At 40.5% G+C, this 26,501-nt stretch overlaps 1 protein-coding gene across 8 annotated transcripts; it reads left to right on the top strand.

Moving 5' to 3' along the window:
* Positions 1-77: 77 nt before the first annotated feature.
* Rnf170 (ring finger protein 170) lies at positions 78-25,774 on the top strand. 8 transcript variants are annotated; one of them, XM_038328013.1, is made up of 11 exons: positions 78-308; positions 1,122-1,255; positions 1,634-1,791; positions 2,617-2,755; positions 5,444-5,584; positions 7,387-7,462; positions 11,561-11,666; positions 15,354-15,363; positions 18,204-18,270; positions 20,515-20,625; positions 22,827-25,774. In XM_038328013.1, exons 4-11 carry the CDS (start codon positions 2,679-2,681, stop codon positions 23,094-23,096), a joined length of 858 nt encoding a protein of 285 aa, XP_038183941.1. In that variant the 5' UTR covers positions 78-308; positions 1,122-1,255; positions 1,634-1,791; positions 2,617-2,678; the 3' UTR covers positions 23,097-25,774. The 8 variants fall into 8 exon arrangements, with proteins under 8 accessions (XP_038183941.1, XP_038183935.1, XP_038183934.1 ...); XM_038328007.1 differs by lacking the exon at positions 15,354-15,363 and having other exon boundaries at positions 79-308; positions 1,127-1,255; positions 11,561-11,669; positions 18,197-18,270; XM_038328006.1 differs by lacking the exon at positions 15,354-15,363 and having other exon boundaries at positions 79-308; positions 11,561-11,669; positions 18,197-18,270.
* Positions 25,775-26,501: the final 727 nt, after the last annotated feature.

Raw genomic sequence — 26,501 nt, 5'->3', positions numbered from 1 at the left:
CCGAAGCCCGAGCGCCACTGCGCACGCTCGCTCCGCCCCGCCCCGTGGGGCGCGCTCCCGACACCCGTTCCCCCTGCGCGTGGGCGCGCGCCCCAGCCGGGCCCTGCGACGGCGGCCGGTGGCGTTGCTCTCCAGCCGCCTGGGGCGGCTCTCCCCGGAGCTCCGCACTGCGCGTGCGCCGACGCCGGCGCTCTAGCTTCTGGAGCGGCTTCCCTGGTGGCTGCCCGAGAGGAGTAGCTAGGCAGTTCCCGGAAATGAACTCTGTTCGGTCACACGGACTGGCGCGGTAGTTCCTCCGCCGCGAAGAGGTACGCGCACCCCCTAGTCCTCCCTCGGCCGCGAGCGTGTGCCGAGGCCACGCCCCCGCAGAGGCGCGCCGGGGGCGCGCACGGCAGGGACTCGGCGCGGTGGAGCTGCGGGGTCGCGCGCCTCGGCGCGAGGGTGGGCTCCGCTCGCCGCCTTCCCCCGGAAGCCTGCGCTCAGCCCTGAATCGCCCGAGCCGGCCCCGAGTCGCAGGGCGAAGGTGGAGCCGCTGACGTGGGCGCGTCTCGGCGGCTGGGGGTGGGTTTGGCCGGGCTGAAGAGAGCCGGCGGTTCCTCCCCAGAGCCCCCTCTCCTCCAAAAACTTTACTTGAAGTGAGAGAGGGTGGACGCCAGTTCACCAGTGCGTAAGGATCCCGACTGTTCCTAAGGCCTGTTTCCTTGTCGTGTTGGGAATTGACTCTGTTGAGGTGCATCCTTGTCCGACTTTTGCTTTTTTTTAGGCAGGCATTGTAGGGTTTCATATACGTTTTTAGGTCGTGTGCAGAACAGTGCGTAGGACGTACATGTTTGAGGGATCTTAATAAAATGAATTGCCAGGTTCTTAAGAGTTCCTCCGCCCATACCATCTCTAGCCTGATTTTTGTGACAGCCACTGTATTGCTTTCTCTTTTAGCTTTACCGAATGAGTATGCATGTAGTGCAGTTTTCCTTTGAGTTTGAACTTTTTATGAATGGACCCATATTGTGGATTTTGGCCTTTAAATACTATTATCTGCAGATTCCCATGATTGTCTAGTATTCCATTGTGTGGCTACAGCCTTATATCCATTCTGCTGTTGACAGTGCACTTTGTTCCAGTGTAGGGCGTCTCAGAACAATGCTATGATAAACGTTCTTCTACCTGGATCTTAATGCAAAGGTGTTGGCGTTTTCAAGTCACCAAAAAACAAGATATATGCTTTGGAGTCCTAGGAGAATTGTGGATTCAAAAGGTACGCCTACCTACCGGGTCATGTCAGTTTCAATTTGGAATGCTTCAGAAGTTAACTTCCCAGGACACATTTTCGCTTGGTTTTGCAGTTCCTGGAGCCTCCCCCTTTCCCATTAGAAGTTGGTTTTCTCCCTGAGCACTTAGACCCTTCCAAGCAGCATTGAGGTTTTTTTAATGATACTTTTATCCACTGCCGCTTAATGATCACATGTAATCAATCATTTTATAAATGGGAAAATCGTGGGCTGAGGATGTTGTGCTAGCTCATTACTAGCAAGCATAGGTGCTCCAGTTCAATCCCTGGCACCAAAAATAAACGGATAGGAAATCTTAGCTGAAGCCGTCTCAAAGGTGGTTCTTGCAAACATTCTTCTTACAGGTGCAGAAATACCTTTAGCAATCCTATCTTTGAATCTCCTCTGCTTATGACTTCTGTGTGGGTGCCCCTGGATCTTTGTCAGACTAGAGTTCCCGCATTCCGTACTAAACTGTTTCTGTAGAAACCTCTGTCACCTTTCAGTGACTACATCTTGTTGGGTAAGTGAATAGTAAGTACATGTTGGGTTGACTTGGCATTGTCCATGGCTTGGAGACCACAGCCTTGCTGAAGGGACCTGGTAGCTATATGGTAGCCACCTTTACTCCAGCTGCTTAGGCTGTCAAAACTTTGATACAGTTGATTTAAAGTATGTCTTTTCAAGTCTGTTGAGTCCAAGGTGTTTTTATGTCTGATGTATTGTTCCTGGTTTATTTTGTGCTTCTAATCACTTTTCAGGACAGAAATTACATTAAAAGCTCCTTGAAAGTCATTACAGAAGCCACGTGACCATCAAGTTGCTACATGAACTTGGGGGTTGGGGAATGATCAAATTTACTTTGTTATGAGAAATTCTAGAATTTCTTTTCCCGGCTTTTTTGTTTTTGTCTTTTTTTTTTTCTCTGTTGACCTATCACTCCTACCCCTTTCCCTGACAGCGTTGGGAAAAGACCCAAGATAGGCATCTTGGAGACTTTTCTGAGCGGTCTTTTTAGGCCTTCCTCAGGTAGAGGCTCATTCTCAACCACAGCAGTCCGCGAACTCAGCAGAAGGTGTTTCATTCCATATGACAAAGTTTGGATTTGGCTGTGAGCATATGTGTCAGAAACAGATGACTATGTTTGTGACTTTCCACAATTAGACTGTGGAATAGCAATAAATACACAAGGGTCAGTGACATCAGTCTGTCATATAATCCCATGTGCCTTGGTAATCTGACTGAGGCAATAGTAGGTCCTTTTATTCCAGTCTTAATTAGTAACATTAATTCTCATATCACAGGGCGCAAGTAACTGTATCTATATGTGTATATATATTTTTTACAGTTAAAGAGGCTACAGCAGAGTTCAAAAGATTTCAGGGCTGAGAGAAATTGCACTGATAGGTAATGAACCAGACCAGTGCCAGGAGGGAGCTGCTGGAGTCAGGCTTTGAGAGTGAAGCCAGAGTCCGTCCAGCCACAAGGTAAAAAGCCAAACTGAGGATCAGGTGGGTGAGCAAGCTCAGCAGTTGAGTAGGCTGTGCTGATAACGGGACCAAGCCAAGCTGAAACCCCAGGGACAATTAGGGAGTCCTCTGCTTGTTGGTCTTTGATGCGTACATCAAGTGTCAGATCACAGGTGGTTGTAGGGTTGCGTCATCCCAGCTTAGTTGTACTGTACATCCCAGTCAGTGTTGTATTGACTGGTTTTGTGTATCAACCTTGCACAAGGTAGAATCACCAGCAAAAGGAGCCTCAGTTGAGGAAATGTCTCGATGAGATCCGGCTGTAAGGCATTTTCTCTATTGGTGTTCAGTGTGGGAGGGCCTAGCCCATCATGGCTGGTGTTATCCCTGGGCTGCTGGTCCTGTGTGCTGTAGAAAGATGGGCTGAGCAAGCCGTGGGGAAAGCAGCTTTCCCTTTATGGCCTCTGCATCAGCTCCTCCCTCCGGGATTCTGCCCTGTTTGAGTTCCTGATTTCCTTCAGTGATGAACAGCAATGTTGAAGTGTAAGTCAAATAAACCCTTAACTGCCCCAATTGCTTTTTGGTCATGTTTTTTTTTTTTTTTTTTTTTTTTTGTCTCGGCAATAGAAACCCTAAGGAGTCTATTACTTTTATTGGGTCCAAGTGAGAGAGTTACACTTTCCATGGTCTGCCATGTTGGATAAGTCCTTGTTCCTGGTTTCCCTGCTATGATTTTAATATGCCCTTGTGCCCTTACATTTTAACCTTATTCCAATACACTAATAGTACGTCTCCCTCTCTTCTTCCAGGAATAAGCCATTTCCTGGTCTGTGCTGGGTGGGTGGTACCTGACAGATGGTGCTGTTTGTGGGTCCCCCCAACAGCTTCAGTTACCCAGTTTTCTCAAATGCACTGCTGAAGATATAGCATGGGAGAAATATGAATAATGGTGATAGCTGTGATGCCTCAGCTGATGTGCTCAGCTTGCCAAGCACTGCTTTCTCCGATTGTTCTTTCTTAAACAGGGTTTCTCTACATAACCATGGCTGTCCTGGCACTCGCTATTATAGACCCAGCTGGCCCCCAAATCAAAGAGATTCACCTGCCTCTACCTCCTGAGTGCTGGGATTAAAGGCATGTGCCACCACACCTGACCTACAAATACATACATCTTGAGACAGTTCTCACGTAGCTCAAGCTGGCTTCCAGCTTCCTGCATAGCGAAGGATAGCCTTGAACTCCTGAACCTCTTGTCTGCCCCTCCCCAGTATGTTTACAAGGAGCTAGTAATGGAGCCCAGAGCTTTGTGCGTACACAGCGAGCAACTCTACCAACCTGCATTCCCAGCCCTGCCCTCAGGACTTCAATCACAGCCGTAGCGTTCCTAACTTAAAAATGAGAATTCCTACTAAAGACAAGGTCTTACCTGGCTAACTGGCCTGTCCTTACAGCATTTCAAATGCGCTTCTCCCCAGGTGAGGGCAAGTTTATTTTGTGGTAGGGATTGAAGCCAGGTTTTTTTTTTTTTTTTTGTTTTTTGTTTTTTCGAGACAGGGTTTCTCTGCAGCTTTTTTAGAGCCTGTCCTGGAACTAGCTCTTGTAGACCAGGCTGGCCTCGAACTCACAGAGATCCGCCTGCCTCTGCCTCCCGAGTGCTGGGATTAAAGGCGTGCGCCACCACCGCCCGGCTTGAAGCCAGGTTTATGGGTGCTAGGCAAGCAGTCCATCCTTAGTCTTGGATAAAACTTTTCAGTTTTATTGTCCACAGTGCAGAACTTTATTTAGCGAATATTCCCATCATTTCCCTTTAGTTATCACATAAGACTTTGAGCATTACAGTTTTCTTCACTGGGGTGTTGGGGAAAGTTACCTGCAATTGACCCATAGTGTAGCTGGGTTGTCTCCTATCATACTTATAGTATTGGGTGCTATCGTTTTTCTCTAGAATTTTGGAAGGAGTTTTCTGTCCTTTCTCTTTAGTGCGTATATGCTTGGTAAGTCCCTTTACTAAGCTCTGTGTGCAGAGCATGTGCTGGGTAATAAGCTGTGGAGGACTGTGTTTCCTATTCAGACAGAATACGACAGAGGGATGACATCTACTTAAGAGACTTTATTTGATATTCAGAAATTAGAAAAAAGCAACTAGGGTAGGAGAATATCTTTTCCTTAAAGTAACTAAGCCTAAACTGAGAAAATGTTTTAATTTACTTTTTGGGTTTGTTTCAATTTTTTTTTTCTGCCTTGGAGACTGGGGTTTTACCTTGTAGCCCAGGCTGGCTTGGAATTCATCATGTAATGCAAACTGGCTTTGAACCCGAAGTGATCCTCCTGCCTCGGCCTTCATGCAATCCTACACTCCATTTTATAAAGACCCGGAGATCAAACCCAGAACTTTGTGTATGGTAGGCAACTGAGCTACCTCTCTAGCCCTCCAGGACAAGTATTTTTAAAAACTTTTACTTTAAAAAATATGTATGTGGGTGATTTTAAAAAGTAGTTTTCTTAAAGAAAATAGCATTTTCTTTCCCAAATAATGACTGGAAAATTGGGAAAAAAAATCATTAGTAGGGGAAACTTAACTGGAGTTGTACTTAATGGTACCCATGTTAAAGAGCATGCTGTAAGTATTAGGCATGTTAGAAGGAAGCCATACTTATATTGCTTTTATTGATATATTTCATTTTCATTTCTGTCTTCTTATTTTAGACCTGTAATGGCCAAACACTACAGTGAAGTCCCAAGTCTTCGACAGGATGACTCGGTTATAGAGGGAGTGAGCGACCAAGTGCTTGTGGCCGTGGTGGTCAGCTTTGCTTTGGTCGCTACTCTCCTGTATGCTCTTTTCAGGTGAGATTAAAGGACACATGACCTGAGGTCCTATGTCTTTCTAGAGGTCAATGACTCTTTGAGTCTGCCTAGAATTGCTGGTCTCAGTGACTCCGCACTGGTACTAAAGCATTTTGTTTGCTATTAAGCTTTGAATGCTACCGTACTTTAAATTACTGATTTACCTGGGTTATTTAAATTCATGGTTTACATTTTGATTAAAAAATCAGTATTTCCTATGAGAGTATTCTAGTTTAAAAAATATTATAATTGAATCCACCAGCTAGTTGGTAATACAGATAATTCATGCAAAATAGTCAGAAAAAGTGTACCAAAACAAGACAAAAAAAAAAAAAAACCCTCATTACTGATGCCAGTGCTCGTCTGGCCTAATCCCATTCTATTACATTAGTTGCTGAGTTCTTGCTTCTGATTTTCCATTGTACTTGTTACCATGTTAGTGGTATGCTCATTCCTTAGTTTGCAGTGATAAGGATCATTACTAAGAAAGTTGCTTTGATAAAGACTATGACCAAAAGCCTGTAGGGGAAGAAAGGGTCTCTTTTTGGAGCTCTCAGGGCACACTCCATTACTGAGAGAAACCAGGGCAGGAATGACAGGAACTGAAGCAGAGACCATGGAGGAGCGCTGCTCACTGGCTTTCTCTACCTCCCGGGACCACCTGCCCAGGGGTGACTTGACCTTCAGTGAGTTGAACACCAATCATTTATTTTCTCAGTTAATTAAGGTTCTCTCTTCCCAGATATATCTAGGTTTATGTCAAGTTAACAAAAAACCAACTGGCACAGTTAGTTTTGGCATTTTGCATTATATAATTTTAATTTCTGTGTTATTCCCTTCTTCTTAAACACGAAAAATTAGGAGAATGACCTAGTTAGATGTGGAAAAGTATTTAGATGTATAATATGTAAAACTATCTCACTGCTTATTTTAAAGAAACTTCACAAAAGAAATGTGTTAATTGTTCTATACATTAATTATTAGGTTGTAATAAATTCCCAAGATACTGGGCATCTGGATTTTATCATTTACCTTTTAAACCTGATATCAGCGATGATCTTAGATTTGTGAAGAAGTCGTCACAGAGTAACTAGAATGCACAGTCCTGGAATTGGAGTGCGCTTGTCTAACGCCAGTTATACTTGTTATATTAAGTTACCGGTAGTTCTTTTTTTTTTTAAAAAAAAAGATTTTTAAGAAAAATTATTTGTGTATTTTATGTATATGAGTGCTCAATCTGCACACCAGAAGAGGGCATCAGATCCATTATAGATGTTTGTGAGCCACCATGTGATTGCTGGGAACTGAACTCAGGACCTCTGGAAGAGAAACCAGTGCTCTTAATCACTGAACCATCTCTCCAACCCCCATGTAGGTTTTTCTCTAAAGTTAAAAAATTTGTGTATTGGGAAGGATCAATGGGCAAATATATTTGCCATGTGGGTGACTTGAGTTCAGTCCCAGAGCACACACAGTAAAAGAGAAGCAACTCCTCTAGTTATACTCTGACCTGCCCATGTGTACCACAGCACACACACCCAGACACACACACGCAGATGCACACCAAATAAATGAGTCTTGAGCTGTTAGTTATTGATGGGGTTGGAGGACAACTGTGTAGAGCTAGTTCTCTGCTTTCCCCTCGACATGGGTTCTGGAGATCAACTCAGGTCATTAGGCTCACACAGGAAGTGCCTGCATCCAACTGAGCCATCTCATCAGCTTGTGGGAAAAATTAGTCTAATAATGCAGATGGGTTAATCTGATAGTTTTTTCAAAATTCCCTCCATTCTCTCCAACAGAAATGTACAGCAGAACATTCATCCAGAAAACCAAGAACTAGTCAGGGTGCTTCGAGAGCAACTTCAAACAGAGCAGGTATGGTTATGTAGTATGTATATTTGTGTAAGGGATGTTTTAACTTCCTTTTACATGCAGTGGTGATGGGATGTTAGAAAATAACTTTTGAGAAACATCAACTTCTTTACTCCTTACATTACATGATATTGTTTTTCAGATTAAGCACTTTGTTTTTGTTTTTCGAGACAGGGTTTCTCTGTGTAGCTTTGGCTATCCTGGAACTCACTCTGTAGACCAGGCTGGGCTCACACTCACAGAAACCTGCCTGCCTCTGCCTTCCGAGTGCTGGGGGTTAAAGGCGTGCACTACCACTTCCCAGCTAACATTTTCTTTTTTTGTGGGGGTTGGAGGGACATTAAGGCAGTCTCATGTATTCCTGTCTGGCCTGGAACTTGCTGGGTGGCTGAGGATGATCTTAAACTCCTGTCTCCACCTCTGTCTTAGTTATTTTCTTCTGCTGTGTAGAGAATAAGGCAACTTACAAAAAAAAAAAAAAGCATTTAATTGGGGATTTGCTTACTGTTTGAGAGGGTTAATTACTTCATTATCATCATGGTGGGGAGCATGGCGGCAGACAGGCATATCTATGAAGCAGTAGCTGAGAGCTTACATCTTATCCATAAATTGAAGGCAGAGTAAGAGAAGCCTGGGTAGGCTTTTGAAACCTCAAAGCCCACCCTCAGTGACATACCTCATCTGACAAGGCCAAACTGATGTGGGATGTCCTGTATATGTGTTGCTTTTATTGATCGATGAATACAATTGTTTGGGCCGGTGGCTTAGCAGAGTAAAGCCAGGCGGGAAATCAAAACAGAGATAGAGAGAAGGAGCAGGCAGAGTCAGAGGGACGCCATGTAGCTGCTGAAGGAGACAGACACTGGAACCTTACTTAGTATGACACAGTCTTGTGGCGATACACAGAATAATAGAGATGGGTTAATTTAGCTAGCTAGGAATATGCCTAAGTTATTGGCCAAGTAGTTGAATTAATATAGTTTTGTCTGATTATTTGGGTCTGAGCAGTTGGGAAATGGACGAGCAGTCTCCATTTACACCAAACCTCCTAATCCTTCCCAGAATAGTTCACCACCTAGAGACCTAGCATTCAAATTTTATATGAGCCTATGGGAGCCATTCTCATTCAAACCACCAGAACCTCCTAAGTGCTTGTACTACTGGCAAGAGCCACCAAACTCAGCAGCAAATTGACTAGTCTTAATTATACAGATACATACATGATTTTTATTAACTTGCTCTAAAAAGAGAATAGTAATTTTTGTATTTGTTACTTGTATAGGAATAATAATTGGCCTTGGCTGAAATGCAGTAGAAACTTTTCTTTCTTGCTCGCTTGCTCGCTTGCTTGCTTGCTTGCTTGCTTGCTTGCTTGCTTGCTTGCTTGCTTGCTTTGTTTTGCTTTACTTTGCTTTGCTTTCTTTTTGTTTGCTTTTTTTTTTTTTTTTTGAGACAGAATCATGTATTTCTGGCTGGCCCAGAACTTGCTATGTAGACCAAGCTGGCCGCAAACTCATAGACATATTTACCTCTGCCTCCCTAATGCTGGGATTACAGGTGTGAGCTACCACATTATACTTTTGTTGTTATATTCTTGTTTTTTATGATAAAATATTTTTTATTAATTAAATTTTAAAATTTATTTTATATCCCGATTGCAGTTTCCCCTCCCTCGTCTCCTCCCCGTAACCTCCACTCTGCGGTTCCCCTCCATTCCTCCTTTGTTTCCATTCAGAAAGGGGTAGGACATTCTTTTAAAAAAATGAAGGTGGAATTCTTTTATTTTAGTATTTAACTATTTTCTAATATTAAGACTGCTGGGGCTGGAGAGATGGCTCAGAGGTTAAGAGCATTGCCTGCTCTTCCAAAGGTCCTGAGTTCAATTCCCAGCAACCACATGGTGGCTCACAACCATCTGTAAAGAAGTCTGGCACCCTCTTCTGGCCTTCAGGCATACACACAGACAGAATATTGTATACATAATAAATAAATATTTAAAAAAAGACTGCTATGACTTTACCACCTTGGGTTAATTTGATACTGTCTTAAGAAATATAAAATTCAGGACTGGAGAGATGGCCCAGAGGTTAAGACCACTGACTGCTCTTCCAGAAGTCCTGAGTTCAATTCCCAGCAACCACGTGGTAGCTCAAAACCATCTATAATGAGATCTGATGTCCTCTTCTGGCCTGCAGGTGTACATGTAGACAGAATATTGTATATATAATAAATAAATAAACTCTTTAAAAAATAATAAAATTCTAATTCTAATTTCTTGACATTACATCAAAGTTCTTTAATTCAATTTACAGTTCTGTTTGTATTTACTAAATTTGATTTTTTGTGAAGATTATTTTTTTAAACATTTAATACATATTTATTATATGTATATGAATGTTTTGCCTCGTGTGTGTGTGTGTGTGTATGTATGTATGTGTGTGTGTGCGCTTGCACCATGTGTGTATCCAGTGCCATGGAATTCAGAAGAGAATGTTAGACTCTCTGGAACTTGATTACAGATGGTTGTGAGCCATCTTGTGAGTTCTGGGAACTGAACATGCAAACTGTTGAGCCAGCCTTCCAGTCCCCGATGAAGCTGCACATTCTGTGTTAGTGCTAGATAGTTGTCCAGTCCCTTAGGTACTACAGTGAATCTTACAAGTGGAGTTTTGGCCCTCATGGCACTTATATTTCAGAATGATATTTGATGTGTGTGTCTTGTACTGTAATTTCAGTCAACATGGCTCTTGGATCATAACAGTGGTATGGCCAAGGAATATGCATAGATGTATGCATTCGATTGGTTTGGGGTTCTGAGACAAGGTCTCATGTAGCCCAAGCCTGGAACTTATTTGGTAGCCAAGGGTAAGTTGGACTTCTTATCTTCCTGCCTCCACAGCCTTGCTGTTGGGATTCCAGGCATGTCCACTGAAAAGCATATTAACATTTACTCGTATGACTTTGTGAGGACCAACGTTCAAAGTTCAATAGTGTCCATTTTTTTCTACTTCTAGCATTAGCAAATCTTCACTGAAGTTTAGTTCTGTTCTTGTGGAAGGCAGAGCAGATATGCAACACTTTTCCGAGGACAGCTGTTAAATAAAAGGCTGTAAGAAACGAAGCCAGACACAGACCTGCAATCCTAGCATTTGAGAAACTGGGGCAGAACTGCTATAAATTCCAGGTCTGCTAGGACTACATAGCAAGAGCCTGTCTCAAAAAAAAAAAAAAATAATAGTTTGATATTAATTTTTCTCTTTTGATGGTATTAAGGATCAAACCAAGGGCTTCTTACATGCTAAGTGGGTGTTCTCCCATGGAGTTACACTGAAGCCTGGTGTTTCTTTTTTCTTTTTCTTTTTTAAATTTATTTTTCTCTTTTATTCTTCTCTCATATATTACATCTCGACCACAGTTTCCCCTCCCTCCTCTTCCTCAGCCTCTCCCCCAGATCTATCCCCACCCTACCTCCACCTACCCTCAGAGAAGAGCAGGCCTCCCAGGGGCATCAACCAAACATGGCATAACAGAGACAGCCCTGCTCTCCCTGTTAGGCATCCCACAAGAACACCAAGATTCTCAGCCGTAACATTTATGCAGAGGACCTACATCAGAGCCCTACAGGTTCCCTCATCTCTGTGAATCACCGCAAGTCCTAGTCAGTTGATTCTGTGGGCCATGTTCTTATGGTGTCCCTGACCCTCCAGTTCCTTTTATCTTCCCTCCCCCTCCTCTGCAGGACTTCCCAAGCTCCATCTAATATTTGGCTGTGGGACTCTCCATCTACTCCCATCAACTGCTGGATGAAGTCTCTCTGGTCTCTTGATGATTCTGCTATAAAGCCTGGTGTTTCTTATTTTCTAGTTTATATATTAGCTTGTGGAACTCAAAATAACATATGCACTATAATAAAGTGAAAGACAAACCTTGAGTTAATCTATGTTTTGGTTTCAAATTGTGTTTAGGAAGGAAGGTAGAGGCCAAGTAGTTTAAATAAAACTGTATAACTCTGTAAGCTTCTCAGTCTTGTAAGACCTTAACTTAAGCCACTGTGTATGTGTAATTTCTGTTCTGAGAGGTGTGTCTGTGTCCTCTCACCAGGATGTCCCTGCTCCTCCTCGACAGCAGTTCTACACTGAAATGTACTGTCCAATCTGCTTACACCAGGCCTCCCTTCCTGTTGAAACCAACTGTGGACATCTTTTTTGTGGTAAGCAAACAATATCATACTTGGTTAAAATGACTAGCTCAGGACCTATGTGTGTACATAGGTGGGACTGATAATTTTCTTTTTATCACATCTTCTGTTTCTTGAGAAAAGTAGGTTGCTTCTGATGTCTTGTTCTAGTTGCTATCCAAACAGTAGTATATTATTTAGATGGTAAATATAGTAAAGTCTGAGGATGTAGATCAGTTGGTAGAGTTCCTGCCTTCATGCACTTGATCTCCAGGGCTGTAATCAGGCTTGGGGATGCATGCCTGAATCCTAGTACTCAGTGGAGGTAGGAGGATCAGAAGTTCAAAGTCATCCTCAGCTAGAAAGAAAGTTTAAGACCACCTTGGTTTACATAAGAGCCAGTCTCTCTCTATATATATATGTATATGTATATGTATATGTATATGTATACCTTTGCCTGTGTAATAGTATATACACACAGACAGACAGGTATTAAACATAATTTATTTTCTATTTAGTGTAGTAGCATTTGTGGGTTCAAGGTTTAGAAAGAAAGCCAGTGGTCATTAACCTTCTAAATCATTAGCAATGTGTTTCTTGGAAGAAGAGTTCAAGTTTACTAGTAACACTATAGGTCCACTGAGCCCTTCTTCAACTTTTGTCAATTTATTTGTTATTTATATTTCCCATAGCAAGAGTGTTCTCTCAAGAACTAAGCCACAAACCTCTACTACCTGTCTTTACTCTTTCTGTGTGACCTTAATGAGTTGGAGACAGAGAATGAGACACCTAGAACCCATGCCAGCATGACGAGGGAGTATTTTCACATTCAGTATCAATGAGAGGTGTCTTCTATCCCACACTGGCTTTCCTAGTTCCCTAAAAGACTTCATAGAGAGTATCAAGATACCATTATTTATTATGTCCGTACAAGATTGGGATGTGCCCACTGTGTACTGGAAGAATAATACACTTAATCTCATCCAGCCTCACAAATCAGAAACTGAGGTTCAGAGAAGGCAAGAAATTTTGTAACGGGTAACCTAGCTTTCAATCAACCTAGTTCTTTCTTTAAGCTCTCTGCTTAAATCTGCTTTGATTGGTAGCTTACAGGAAGATGAACACTCTTAAGTTAGCGATGTCATCACTGGGCCTAGTTTCCAGTGATGGTATTCCTTTCTGTCCGTCTCAAGTTGAATAACAAAGTGTTTTTTCTTTTTATGTTTTACCCCTTGAACCTACAGATACTACATAAACAGGGCTAATGAGCAGGATGTTAGAAGCATTCTAACCCATGAGTATATACAATTAAGATAATTCTTAATTATTCCCAGTATGCTCTGAATTTTTACTTAAAGGCTAATTTAAAATGTAGCATGTCATGATCCTTTATTAGCGTCCTCTCTTTTGTGTCTTTTGTTTGACTTCATCATAGAATCTTTACAGTTTTATTATTGATATATTGATATTATTGATACTGCTATGTTTGATAGGGTTATTTGAAATCCCTACCTTGCAGTGCAGAGTTTTCCATGCATTGTGATTGTTATACTGAATCTAGTTCTATGTTCCTTCAGCCATTAATTTCAAACTCCCCAAGATTTTGTTCTTAAACACTGGGTCTCACCTTGTAGCCCTGGCTGGCCTAAAACTTGCTGTGTGACCGAACTTCTTCAAACCCAGAGATTCACTTCCCTCTGCCTTCCAAATGCTGAGACTAAAAGCATATCCCACCAGACTCAGCAATGGTTTTAGTTTGGATTTTTTTTGGAGACAATATATTGCTTTGTACAACAGCCAGACACTGAACTAACTGGCAATTCTCCTACCTCACCTCCAAAACTTTGGGATACAGGCATGTACCACCATGCCCAACCTCACTAAGGCATTTTGCCCAGTTCTCTAACATATGATAGAATACTGGATTATCTATGGAATTTATCATTCATCTTGGCCAAGGGAGATAGTTCTTCTCTCAGGAACTCTGTCCAGCCCTTCTCTGAGCTCTGCTGATGGTCTTTCAGCTTTTGTTTTGGTTCAAAACTCTTTGTGTTTCTATGACTTAGTTCAGGTGTCATGGTTGTGTAGAGACATTAAAGGACTAATCCCAGCGAGTCCTTGCTTCCACCTTGAGATGGGGTCTCCTGTTCACTTCTGCATATGCCACACTAGCTGGCCTACAAGCTTCTGCATCTTCTCCTGTCTTCACATCCCATCTCCAGAGCACCGAGATTACAGACTGTGCCACTGCATCCAGCCTTACATGGGTTCTAGGGATCTGAACTCAGGTCCTCAGGCTTGAATAGCAAGAGCTTTGCTCACTGACGCATCTGCTGCCTCATTTCAGTCTTTTGGGAGTGCTGAGAATAGCAGGGTAATAAGGATCAAGTGGGGGCGGGCAGCTAATGCCATCAGGAGAGACAAACGTCTTGCTGCTCTCAGACCTGTGATAGGTACTCCTGATCCATCTGACCCGCCTCCTGAATCTAGACAGGGTCTTGATCATCCTCTTGGCAGGTGTTAGCAGTCTGTGAAGCTTGGCAGACAAAATGAACTTGTTTGCCAACTCAGGCATAGCTGATTCACCGGCTGGATAATCCTGTGGGTTGAAAGATGGCTGTATTGTGTTCTTACTGTTACCTTGAGTCTGAGGTAATAGGATAGATTGCTTCTGATATCCTGCTCTACTTGTTAGCTATGTTTTTCTTTTGAGATGGGTCTTGTGTATCCTAGATTGATTTCAAATGTGCTATGTAGCCCAGGATGACCTTGAACTTCTGATCCACATTACCTCCCAGGTGCTGAGATTTAGGCATGCACTACCGTGCCTCTTTTATGTGCTGAGGGGGGTTGATAACCCAAGGCCTTGTGTATGCTAAGCTACCACTCAACCAACTGAACCGTGCTATATACATTTATTTATTTAGTAAATTCAAAAGTAAAGAACTTGTCATGCATTTTCTCAAATAAATTCTCTGGACAGTAATTCTTTTATGTAGCATAACCCCTCTGCTCCACTGTGATAAATTAGAATACTAACAGCAATAGAACCATCCATCTTATTTGTATCTAAGATCTGCATTATTTAACTGTCAGGCCTGTGAAATTTTGTTCTCATTTTGCAATTAAATAGAGTCAGAGAGATTGTGATCCAGATGAAAGTTCAGTCATCTCTTGTACCAGATGATACTTAAGTATCTTTTCTATGGAGGGAGAAAATTGAATAAAAAATGTCAAGTGTCTAATAGCAGATGAATTGAAGCATTTAATCTGCTGAGTCATAGTTTTTCAGTGAAACCAAATGGTGTTACATAACTGGCATAATAAGGACACCCACACCCTAGTTTGAGGAAAAGATACTCAAGGTTAAATGAGTGTGATGTCTATCAAGTAGGATGAATTTTTGGGTGAAAAGGTCATAGATAAAGCTAAGACATGGTATCAGGCGAAAATATCACTAATAAATTAATTTCTGTTTTCTTTGTGTGTGTGTGTGTGTGTGTGTGTGTGTGTGTGTGTCTACCTGTGTATATATTTGTATGTATACAGGCTCATGTATTTGTGTGGGCATGCATGTATGTGTGCATGTGTATATGCATACCCATTTTCACATATGTATATGTTGAGGTTAGATATTGGTGCTGGTATTGTTGCCAGTCTGTTTTTTGTTGTTGTTGTTGGTGGTGGTGGTGGCTTTTTGTTTTCTTGCTTGTTTGGTTTTTTTTTTTTGAAACAGGGTTTCTCTATTAATGTAACTCTGACTCTTCTGGAACTCACTGTAGACAAGGCTGGCCTCAAATTCATAGAGATCCATCTGTCTCAACCACCCTAGAGCTAAGATTAAAGGTGTATGTCACTATACCTGGTTTATCTTAATTTGTCATATCCCCTCCCCCAACCTGGAGCTTAGTGGTTAGGTTAGACTAGCTGGCAAGCAATCCCCAACGATTTACCCCTCATGCTAGGGTTACAAGTACATGCCACAGTACCTGGCTTTTACATCAATGCTGCAGAGCCAAACTCGGGTGGTAATGCAGCTCCCTAACCTCCTGGCTTTTGTTTGTTTCACATGGACTCTGGGGGCAAGCACTATTTCTACAGCCCCAAGTTTTGCTTTCATACAGATTTGTGTGAAATTAGAATACCCAAAGTACTTAATAAACTTTGTAATTAACACAGTAATAATAGTTTTGCTTTTAAACTCATCTTCAAGTTGGTGAATTGACTGTTCCCTAACTTGGCCAGCTTCTGCTAATCCAAGTGGTTGCTCACTGGTGTTCTCACAAACCATTCCTTTCTGCTTAAACTCTTGTTCATAAAGAATACAAGTGTCTTGTCTCCTGTTTTCTACCTGTCTGACCCTTATCTATCCTACAAAGTTCCGTTCAAGTGCTGTACTTAGGCTGCCATCTGTATACATCTACTCCTTTTCGCTTAACATTGCACAGCTCAAGACTGGGCTATCTTCTAGCTGATTTGAGTATGTCACTTTGTTTTCCACAATTGGTTTGCTATTGCTTCTTCCAAATTCTGGCTCAGAGAGGTCAGAGTAAGGAACATGGGTGCTGGTAATGTAGCTAGTTAATAGAGTACTTGCCTGGCGTATATGAAGCTCTCTGTTTGGCCCTTTAAAATCATCAGGCACTAAAAATGTTCCTTCATGTTAATGGATTGAAGCTAAGTGTTCTGCTGAGTGCCCCTACCCACTTTTGAGGTCTTCTTTCAGGCAGGGTTGTTATCTTTGGTTGTTTTGTTGCCCATGAGTCTCTTCGTGTGTGAGTGTGTGTTTATGTGGCATACATGTGTTTATGTATGAATATCATCTAGGAGAGTAAGTTCTTCAAATATTAAACTAGTATAGACATTTTATCAAGGAGGCCTCGTATTTCAGTATTTATACTTGTGGAGGCCCATATCAACCTCAGGTGTTGGTCCTCAGAATACCTTCTTTTTTCTTTCTCATTTGTGTGTGTGTTGGGGGGTGGGATGGGTGCGCATGCATGTGGCGGTGACTTCCTCAGTCACTCTCTACCATATTTCTGAGATAGAGACTCACTCAACCTGGAGCTTGCTCGTTTGGCTAGACTGGCTGACCTGCAAGGCCCAGGAATGTTCTTATTGCCACCTTCTCTGCTTTGGCATCACAGGCACAAATTGCAGAACCTGGATTTAAACAATACAAAAAATGAACACGAGTACCGTGATAAACGTACTTGTACTTACTCTGACTTTACAAAGTCAGCCAACTACCCAGGCCTGACCTTTTCTCTTTTCTGAATTGGGAGGTGGGCTTCACTGTCATGGAGCTTGCTAGGTAGGCTGGGCTGGTTGCCAGTGAGTCCCAGAGATTGGCCTGCCTTTGCCTCCCCAGTACTGGGGTCCCATGTGTGTGCCACAGTGTCCAACTATTTTACATCCGTTTGTGTTGCAAGGAGGGGCTGCTTGTTTGTCCCGGCTGCCCAGTTAGCTTAGCCCCAAAATAACCACATAGACATTGTATTCATTAAAACACTGCTTGGTTCATTAGCTCTGACTTCTTATTGGCTAACTCTTAAATTAATTTAACCCATCTCTATTACTCTGTGTATTGCCACGTGGCAGTGACTTCTCTGGTAGATCTGTGGCGTATCTCCGACTCCACCCTTCTTTCTCCCAGCATTCAGTTGTTTTCCCTGCCTACCTAAGTTCTGTCCTATCAACAGGCCCAAAGCAGTTTCTTTATTAACCAATGAAAGCAACACAAAGTCAGAAGGACCTCCTACACCAGGTTTGTGGGAACTAACTTAGGTCCTCATATTTGTACAGCAGAGACTTTACTGACCGAGCCAGCTTCCCCATCTTCATGAATATCATCTAGAAGAGTAAGTTCTTCAAATATTAAACTAGTATAGACATTTTATCAAGGAGGCCTCGTATTTCAGTGATTTGGTTTTCAGATTTTGGAATGGCAGGGAGGAAAAGCTGGTCTTGAACTTGCTGTGTAGTTGAAGTTGATCTTAAACTCCTCACCTCTCACCTAAACCTTCTAAGTGAAGGGATTATAACCACCACACCTCGTTTAATTTGACTTTTTAAACCATTGTTATCGTTGAAGCAGGGTTTCACTGGGTAGCCCAGCTCTGTGCTTCCCAGTACTGGGACTAATGCTATGTGTCAACACAGCCTGCTGGCTCAGTGAACTGAAAAAAGTATTTTTCAAATACACCAAACTTGGAACAAAAAGTATTTAACAGTTTATCATATTTAACACCATGTTTATTTTACATAGGAAACTATTTTGTATGAGGCCTCAGTAACTGAGGTGGTTAATAATTGTTTTTTATTGTATAAAATGTCTGTTAATTAGTAGCTGAAATAAAAATGTTTTTAATGGTTAAATGATTGCTAGATTTTAATTTACCTGAGGGTTTGGTTGAATGAAATAATTTTTTTCAAGGAATATTTAATAAACAATGTAATAAAACAGTGTTTAAAGAAAGGTAATGCTATTAAATAGTTGAAACTTGACCAGTATATATAGACTTTAAAGCTTCATTGTTGATATTTTCTTGTTCCACTAGGTTCCTGCATAATTGCATACTGGCGATATGGGTCCTGGCTTGGTGCAATCAGTTGTCCAATCTGTAGACAAACGGTAGTGTTATTTCATTTCATAAATATTAGCAGTTTTTTTGTTTTAAAATGTTTTATTTTATGTGTATGTGCCTCAGTGTATGTATGTACAGCCTGTGTGTGCAAGAACCCACAGAGGTCCGAAGAAGGCCTCTTGAGCCTGGATCCTCTTGAACTGAAGTTATAGTGACTGTGAGCTACCATGTTGGTGCTGAGAACTGACCCCAGTCATCTGCAAGAGCTAAGTTTTCTTACCACTGGGCCATCTCTCCGGCCCAGGATTAACAGTTTTAAATTTTAAATTGAGCTACTTTTTTAGTCAAACTCAATTTTTACTTACTATGCCTATGGCTTCACTAAGGTTTTTAAAAGTACATTTTAAAAAATCATTCAGGTATCCTAAAAAGCGAATTATATTTGAAATCTCACAGTTGTAGTGAGAAGCAAGTAATAAATAAGTTTATCCCAATTCCTAAGCCTTTGTTTTAAGACTAGCAAAGGAATAAATGAACTAGTTAGTCATGTGGCAGCATGCTATCTCCTGCGTGCTGTTCTCTTTTGGAAAAATATGTTCTTTCTTTTAAAAATATTTAAATATTTAACTTGTGCCATTTTCTTTGAACTTCTGTACTGAAACTACGCAGGTATTCTTCCAGTGTGCATATCCTTTGTTCTAGCTATCATTTTCCCGCTACTGTGAGCGGGAAAGCCAGATTTTCTTCCTTTCCTTTTATTTCTGTACATCATTCACTTTTCACTTTATCTCACATGCTTAGAAGAGAAGTTGATTTCCCCCCTTATACTGTTTATGTGGCTAATTTGATGTGTGACATAGCCAATAGAATTACCATAAGCAAACTGCCAGTAGCTCTTACCTTTTGCCAGAAACAGGGAGGCCAGATAGTATATCTTGAACTAAAAATAAGTTCCACCATGTCTTAACCAGTGTTCTATTGCTGTGAAGAGACACCACGACCGTGGCAACTCTTATAAAGAAAGCCTTTAACTGGGACTTGCTTACAGTTTGGAAGATTTAGTCCATTATCATCATGGCCAGAAGCACGGTAGCATGCAGGCAGACATGGTGCTGGAGGAGCTGAGAGTTCTACATCCACATTCAAATGCAGCAGGAAAGAGAGACACTGATCAGTGGTTTTCTTAAGCCAAGAAAGGATAAAAAAAAAAACATCTAGAATGGTTCAAAACTAAACCTGTTCTTTTTAAAAAGATTTATAGATATAGACTATGCATATGAGCACTCTGTCTGCATGTAAATCTGTAAGTGAAAAGAGGGCATTGGACCCCATTACAGATGGTCATGAGCCACCATGTAGTTACTGGGAGTTGAACTGAGGACATCTGGAACAGCAATGAGCTCTTACTCAATGAGCCTTCTCTCTGGCCCACTAAACCTGTTTTGAGTCCCTTCCATTTTATCTCATATTTATCAGTGATTATTCTTTACATATTGTTATGTTATTAACTATAATTTTTCAAGGTCTCTGTATTGTCCTGAGGCAACTGTGTGTTGTCTTTATCATGGCCATGAAAGTAGCAAAACCAATCTTTGTTAGCAACAGTACCAAGACTTATATCTGCTTTTTTACAAAAGGAATTGGTGTTTCAGAGCGTCAGGCCATACAGTACTGCAATTTCTGTATTATATATCACTCAAAGATGTTGAATCTGAGTAGAAATGAATCATTCAGAAATGCTCAGTCTTTTCTTTGATAACATAAGGGTTTTTGTTTTTGTTTTGTTGTTGTTGTTGTTTTTCAATACAGGGTTTCTCTGTAGCTTTGGAGCCTGTCCTGGAACTAATTTTTATAGTCCAGGCTGGCCTTGAACTCACAGAGATCCTCCTGCCTCTGCCTCCCGAGTGCTGGGATAAAGGTGTGTGTCGCCAGTGCCTGGCTAACATAAGGTTTATATTTTTAATGTTTTTGAAAATATTTTTAACACTGTTACTGAAGGTTTTCTTATCATCCTTTTATCTCCAAGTATGTTTTCCCAGAGAACTGAGTTTTAGCCTCTGATACAGGCAAGAAAATATTAGAGTAAGTGTTTAGATGTGGAACCCATTTTATCCTGGAGGAATTAAATTGACTTTTGTATGGCATTTTACAGTGTGGCAGTGTAATTATTTACTCTAAGGAATGAATGAAATACACATTCAGAAGCTTTTATCAGTCTTTTGAACAGCACAGAGCGAGAAAGTAATAACAATGGTGCAGAAGGTATAACAGCTTTTTCCTGTAATACACAGGTAACTCTGCTGCTCACAGTCTTTGGTGATGACGATCAGTCTCAGGATGTTGTAAGATTGCATCAAGATGTTAATGATTATAACCGGAGATTCTCAGGGCAGCCTAGATCTGTAAGTACTGTTATAGCAGGTGCAAAGTCAGAAAGAACCTTTATATTTTTTTATTTGTAAAATCAGATTTACAGTCAGACCCTATATATAAAGACTATATATATATATATACACTATATAAAGTGTTACCAAGTGTTTGGGGCCAAGTTTTAACCGTCATTGCTAGTCAATAAGTTACAGCCTTCACAGGGGCCACAGTTTTTTATTTTTGAGACAGAGTTTCACTCCGTAGCCCTGGTTTGTCTGGAACTTGATATATAACTAGTCTGGCCTTGAAATCACATAGGTCTTCTTGCTTCTGCCTCCCAAGTACTGGGCTTAAAGGTATGTGCCACTATGCTCATACCTAGTTTTTGACCTAGCATTAAAAAAAGTTTTATTGGGGCTGGAGAGATGGCTCAGAGGTTAAGAGCACTGCCTGCTCTTCCAAAGGTCCTGAGTTCAATTCCCAGCAACCACATGGTGGCTTACAACCATCTGTAATGGGGTCTGGTGCCCTCTTCTTGCCTGAAGGCATACATACAGACAGAACATTGTATACATAATAAATAAATAAATAAATAAATAAATAGTTTTATTTATGTATGTATATGTGTGTGTATGTGTGTGTGTGTTCTTGCATGTGTGTATGTGCACCACATGCATGTAGGTATCTATGACAGCCTTAAAAGGACATGAGTATCTCTGGAATTGGAATGGTGATTGTGAGCCGCCAGTGTGGGTGCTGGAAACTGAACCTAGGTCCTCCACAGTGATAGTAAGTGCTCCTAACATATGAGCCATCTCTCCGACCCCGGGTTATTTTATTTATTTTACACATATTCTCTAGGGATATCTATAGAATGTGGTAGCCCTCTGCCCTGCATATATGTGTGCACACACCTTTGTGTGGGTTTTCTTTTTTTAGATTTATTTTATGTATGAGTGCTCTATCTGCATGTATTCCTTTATGCCAGAAGATGGCATCAGATCCCACAATAGATGGATATAAGCTACCATGTGGTTGCTGGGAATTAAACCTAGAACCTCTGAAAGAACAACCAGTGCATTAACCTCTGAGCCATCTCTTTAGCCCCCCCCCCCCCCGAGTGTGTTTTAATGTATAATACTTACCCAGGGCTGATGGAACAGACATGTAATCCCAGGTATTTGGGAAGCTGAGGCAGAAGGATCACAAATACAAGGTGAACCTTACTAACTTGATGAGTTGCTCTCTGAACAAAAAGTAAAAAGAGATGTAGGGATATAGCTCGAGTGGAACACTTGCCCACCAAGGTCCTGGGTTCAGTCCCCAGTGTTATAAAACTGTACGTAGTCTGGTGTTTTATTATTTATTTATTATTACAAAGCATTTTCTGTACAACAACTTTTTTGTCTTAGTAATTCTCCTGGGTAATTAAATACTCAATTTTTGTTAAATTATTTCTAGTGTGTTAGAAAGTTGTAACCCAAGGTCACCTCTTATGATAATTGATTACTTTTAATCCAGCCCAGATATATCTTGATAGTATATCTGGCACCTGGGAACAAATCTCAGACTATAAGCCTATATCATAACTTTTTTTGAGACAGGGTCTCATTTTCTAGCCTAGACTGGCCTTGAGCTATTGTTGATCCTCCTACCTTCCAACCTCCTGATGAATTATGGGTGTGAGCTACCATTCCTGGCCTATGGTTTCTTGACTCATTTTGTTAAATCAGATTATTGATACTTGAATTTTGCATGACTTTAGACTTAGAACCACTTAACTGAAATGCTTGAGACATGTTTTCTCATTTCAGAGTATTTGCATAGATTTTACAAATAGAGCCCCCCAAATCTGAAGATCTTAAAATCATAAATTTGACATGTTCTGAAACATTTTGGCCCCAGAGTTTTAGACTTTAGAGATTTTTATTTTTCAGAACACTTCAAAATTTGTAGCATTTGAAGTATTAGACATTCAGATAATGTGTATCTGTATTCCACATTTTAAGCATTTGGGTACTTTATTACTTTTTAGTTATCTATAATAAAATTTGTTTTATAAGAATCTACTAACTAAACTATTTTTAAATAAAATCCATAATTGGAAAACCTAGTATGTGTGTCATACATCTTAATTCATCTTAGCTGAATTTATACATTGTACAAAAATTATATTACTTTTTAATTTGATATAATATGTGTTAAATTGTAGTGCTTGTTTTTCCTCCTTCAGATTATGGAAAGAATCATGGATCTCCCTACCTTGCTGAGACATGCCTTCAGGGAAGTGTTTTCAGTTGGGGGTCTCTTCTGGATGTTCCGAATTAGGATAATGCTTTGTTTAATGGGGGCTTTTTTCTATCTAATATCACCTCTAGATTTTGTACCTGAAGCCTTGTTTGGAATTCTGGGCTTTCTAGATGACTTCTTTGTTATCTTTTTGTTGCTTATCTACATCTCTATTATGTATCGAGAAGTGATAACCCAAAGACTGACTAGATGAAAAAATAGTTTACTAGAATATCTGCACTTACATAAGAAATCAAACAAAAAGATCCATGGCAGTATCAATCATCCAAATACTATTTTACAAGCTTAAAACATTTAGTTATCATTTGACAAATGCCTAACAATATACAACTGGAATTTTTACATCCTGCGGGTTCTAATGATAAGACCAGATTTACAGTGATCTACAGTTGTATCTCAAGTCTGTGTCTGTAAAGTATGAAACCAATTGGAAAGGGATACTTTGTTATTTTTCCTTTCTGCAAATTACTTAGCTTAGTTAGATACATAGTTCAGTATTGCTAAATGTACAAATCATCATCCTCAGTGGATACCCATACAATAATAGAGAACTTTGAAACTTATCTAAATATTTTTTGTTGAAGTCAAATATTGTATGCTACTAGGGAAAAGCCAGTGTCTCAGTGTTAGCTAAGCATTGAACTTGGAGAAGTTCTGCTTTTTCATTTTTGTCCAATTTGTGATCAACTGAAAATGAAAGAAACTTGAACTTCATTATTTGACTGTATTTTCAGTCTGTGGAACACTTTAATCAATAAGAGAATTAACAAAGTGAAAACATACATCTCCTGGAGGCACTTTTGACATTCAGTTATGACATTTAACCAAGAGTTTGATTTTTTTACTGAAACAAATACTAAAGTAACTTGTAGCCAGTTGTGGTGGCTTTATATCTGTAATTTCTGCATTCAGGAAGCTGAGGTAGGAGATTGCCACAAGTTCAAGGTCTGCCTAGGCCATATAATGAGTTTCAGGTCAGCTTGAGCTTCCTGGGTCTTATCAAATAGTGGAAAGAGAACAGAGTCTTCAAGTTGTCTTCTGACCTTCACATATGCACTGTGGCCCATGTGTGCATGCACACACACAAAGTCAAAATGCAATTAGAAAGAAAACATAAAAGCAGCTTGTAAAGGGAAATTATTTTGTTTTAGGAACATAAGTAATATTGCAATACATAGTATTTTGACACATTTTGAGGAAACAGGATCTTCACTTCTATTGATGTTAGTCAGGGCTTCAGGAAGGTACTATGAACAGTGTATATATTTTGCAAAGTACGAGTGAACTCTTGCAGAAAAATGAAGACATTTGATTAGTTGTCTGTTGCCCTGAAAATGCATATACTATCTTGTAGGAAGCAATATTTGGCTCAGATGCATCGTGTCTTGTGCAGAGTGAGGAAATGTGTGTGAGATTTTGTACAGTGAGGTTCGCGTGTTTCTTCATGGCCGTGGCACAGACTGTCAGGCTGTGGTTCTCTGAGAAGAACAGGTACCATAAGCGTGAGATCCTCACTCCAGCTGGCACTGTTACAGGTGAGCAGCTGGACAGGGGCATGGGAGACGATGCCCAGAGAGGCTTTGTCATCTGAAATTACCATTGTTGTCTTAGAGTCAGTTTGTGTATTTAGGGACAGGACATAAAGCTAAAATCTGTCACATTCCCAAATTAATCAGATTAGCTTCCAAACAATGAGATTCTGAATAAAATGTCATTTTTCCCCTAGTTTAGACTTGACAGAGCTGTTATCTGCCATTAAAAACAGAATACCAAAAACAGCACTTAGATATAACATGATCAGTGCAATTTCTCATAATTTTTCCTCTTATCCTTAGGAAATTTCATAAGGAAGGTAGGGTATCGTTAGCTTCCTGTTTCAGAGATGAAACTTCATCCTGTGGATGAAAAATTTTTGTTGTATTTCCTAACATATAATGGAACTAGTGATATTTAGGTAGGCATGAAAGCTAGTCTGAGAAGCAGCAGGAGGGAAACTGGAATTCTGGGAGTCAGGTTTTCATAATACATTATTCCTTCACTGGAACAGTTCTGGTGCTCCTGAGAAGAAAGCTCTAGAAGGGTGATTCATAAAAGGCTTCATCAATCTTGAGTGCATACTTCCAAATCAAGTCAGAGTGGTATGCACCACAAAGACATGGCTACTCATCACTGGTGTGGAGAGCTGTTGGGTAGTAGGAGCTTGTCACCAGACTGGAAGAGCATTTCCACCTTGCAAAATTCAGTGTGGACTACAGACTGTGATTTCCTGAAACGATTTTAATTTATGTGCTGGTGTTCTGCTCCAGATGTCAGTTCTGTGATATCTGGAGCTACTGCAAATACTGGGAAGAGGCGTATTGTACAAAAGTTTGTAATGTACAGAACCACTGTGTGACTGAAGTCTTACTAAACCAAAAGGGAACATACTGATACCTCAGAATCTTAATCTTTACTGATCATTAGAGAGAAATGCAAAATTTGAGAAAGTATTTAAGCAAGTAGAATCAGTGTTTTAAACATCACAGTAATACTTCTGTACTTAGAGGTAATGTAAAGCAACAATTTGATTTTTTTTAAACAAAACATAGTAATTGTCACAAAAGAGATGGTGCAAGCCCAGGAACAAACAGTTTGAGCAGCTCTCTGGGGAATGAGAAGGGAAACTTCCGTTAACAGCTCACTAGAATGGGGGCTCAGCACCTCCATCCTCAGTGTTCTAGAGGACAGCAGACTGCTCCCGAGCCCCACGGCTGTGCAGACGCCTACCTCAGCCCATGCAGAAGATCAAAGGCTTCTTTCAAATTTTGTGATTTGGAGAGTTTGTTCAGCATTTATTCTTTGGAATAAAAATAGTATATCTAAAAATTTTAAGGTGTTATGCTTCTGTTTCTTTACTTTAAAATTTACAACTCTTAAAAGACCACAGTCACAGTAGTGCTTAAAATATTTTGCATATTTATATTTTACTCTTTACTATATTCCATACATTGTACACGTTTTGTACATATACGTTTCTTTATATATATATATATATATATGTCCAAAATAATATCAACTTTATTATAATTTATTTACTCAGTGTTAATTCTGGCCATATACTTTTTGATTTATGTTGCAGCTCAACTCAGTATTGATAATGAACTACAGGAGGGGAATTTTTCCTTTCTTGTTTTTATAGGGTAGAATGTGATGTTTTTATATATTTTTACATCATAAATTTAGGATATGAACATTGTCCATCAGCTGAATCCAGAAAGTCCAGGTCCACTGTGAGCACAGGAGAGACCTGGAGATGAAGGGATGGATCAGTGGTTAAGAAGCGGGCACTGGCTGCTCTTCTAGAGGACCCAGGTTCAGTTCCCAGCATCCACATGCTAACTCCAGCCCTAGGATATCTCATGCCCTCTTCTGGCCTATTGTGGGTACACAGACAGACATGCAGGGAAAACACCTATACACTCAAGTATAAAAAATTTAATTTTTTAAACACAAGGGGCCACCTAGAGAAAAAGGGGTATAGACTAGCATCTTGTGCTTGCCAGACAACAGTAGTATCTGTTTTCCTTCCAACATACAGCTAATCCATAGGCATCAAATA

This window comes from Arvicola amphibius, chromosome 4 (assembly GCF_903992535.2).
Source record: "Arvicola amphibius chromosome 4, mArvAmp1.2, whole genome shotgun sequence".
NCBI lineage: Eukaryota > Metazoa > Chordata > Mammalia > Rodentia > Cricetidae > Arvicola > Arvicola amphibius.
This window is presented reverse-complemented; position numbering and strand designations above follow the sequence as displayed.

Bases quoted from the DNA above. Each gene is read 5' to 3' on its own strand.
- Rnf170 (XM_038328013.1), top strand. From the start codon at position 2,679: ATGAACCAGACCAGTGCCAGGAGGGAGCTGCTGGAGTCAGGCTTTGAG. The intron at 18,271-20,514 runs GTAGTGTTATTT...TGTAATACACAG, and splicing joins GTCCAATCTGTAGACAAACG to GTAACTCTGCTGCTCACAGT. The intron at 20,626-22,826 runs GTAAGTACTGTT...TTCCTCCTTCAG, and splicing joins TCTCAGGGCAGCCTAGATCT to ATTATGGAAAGAATCATGGA.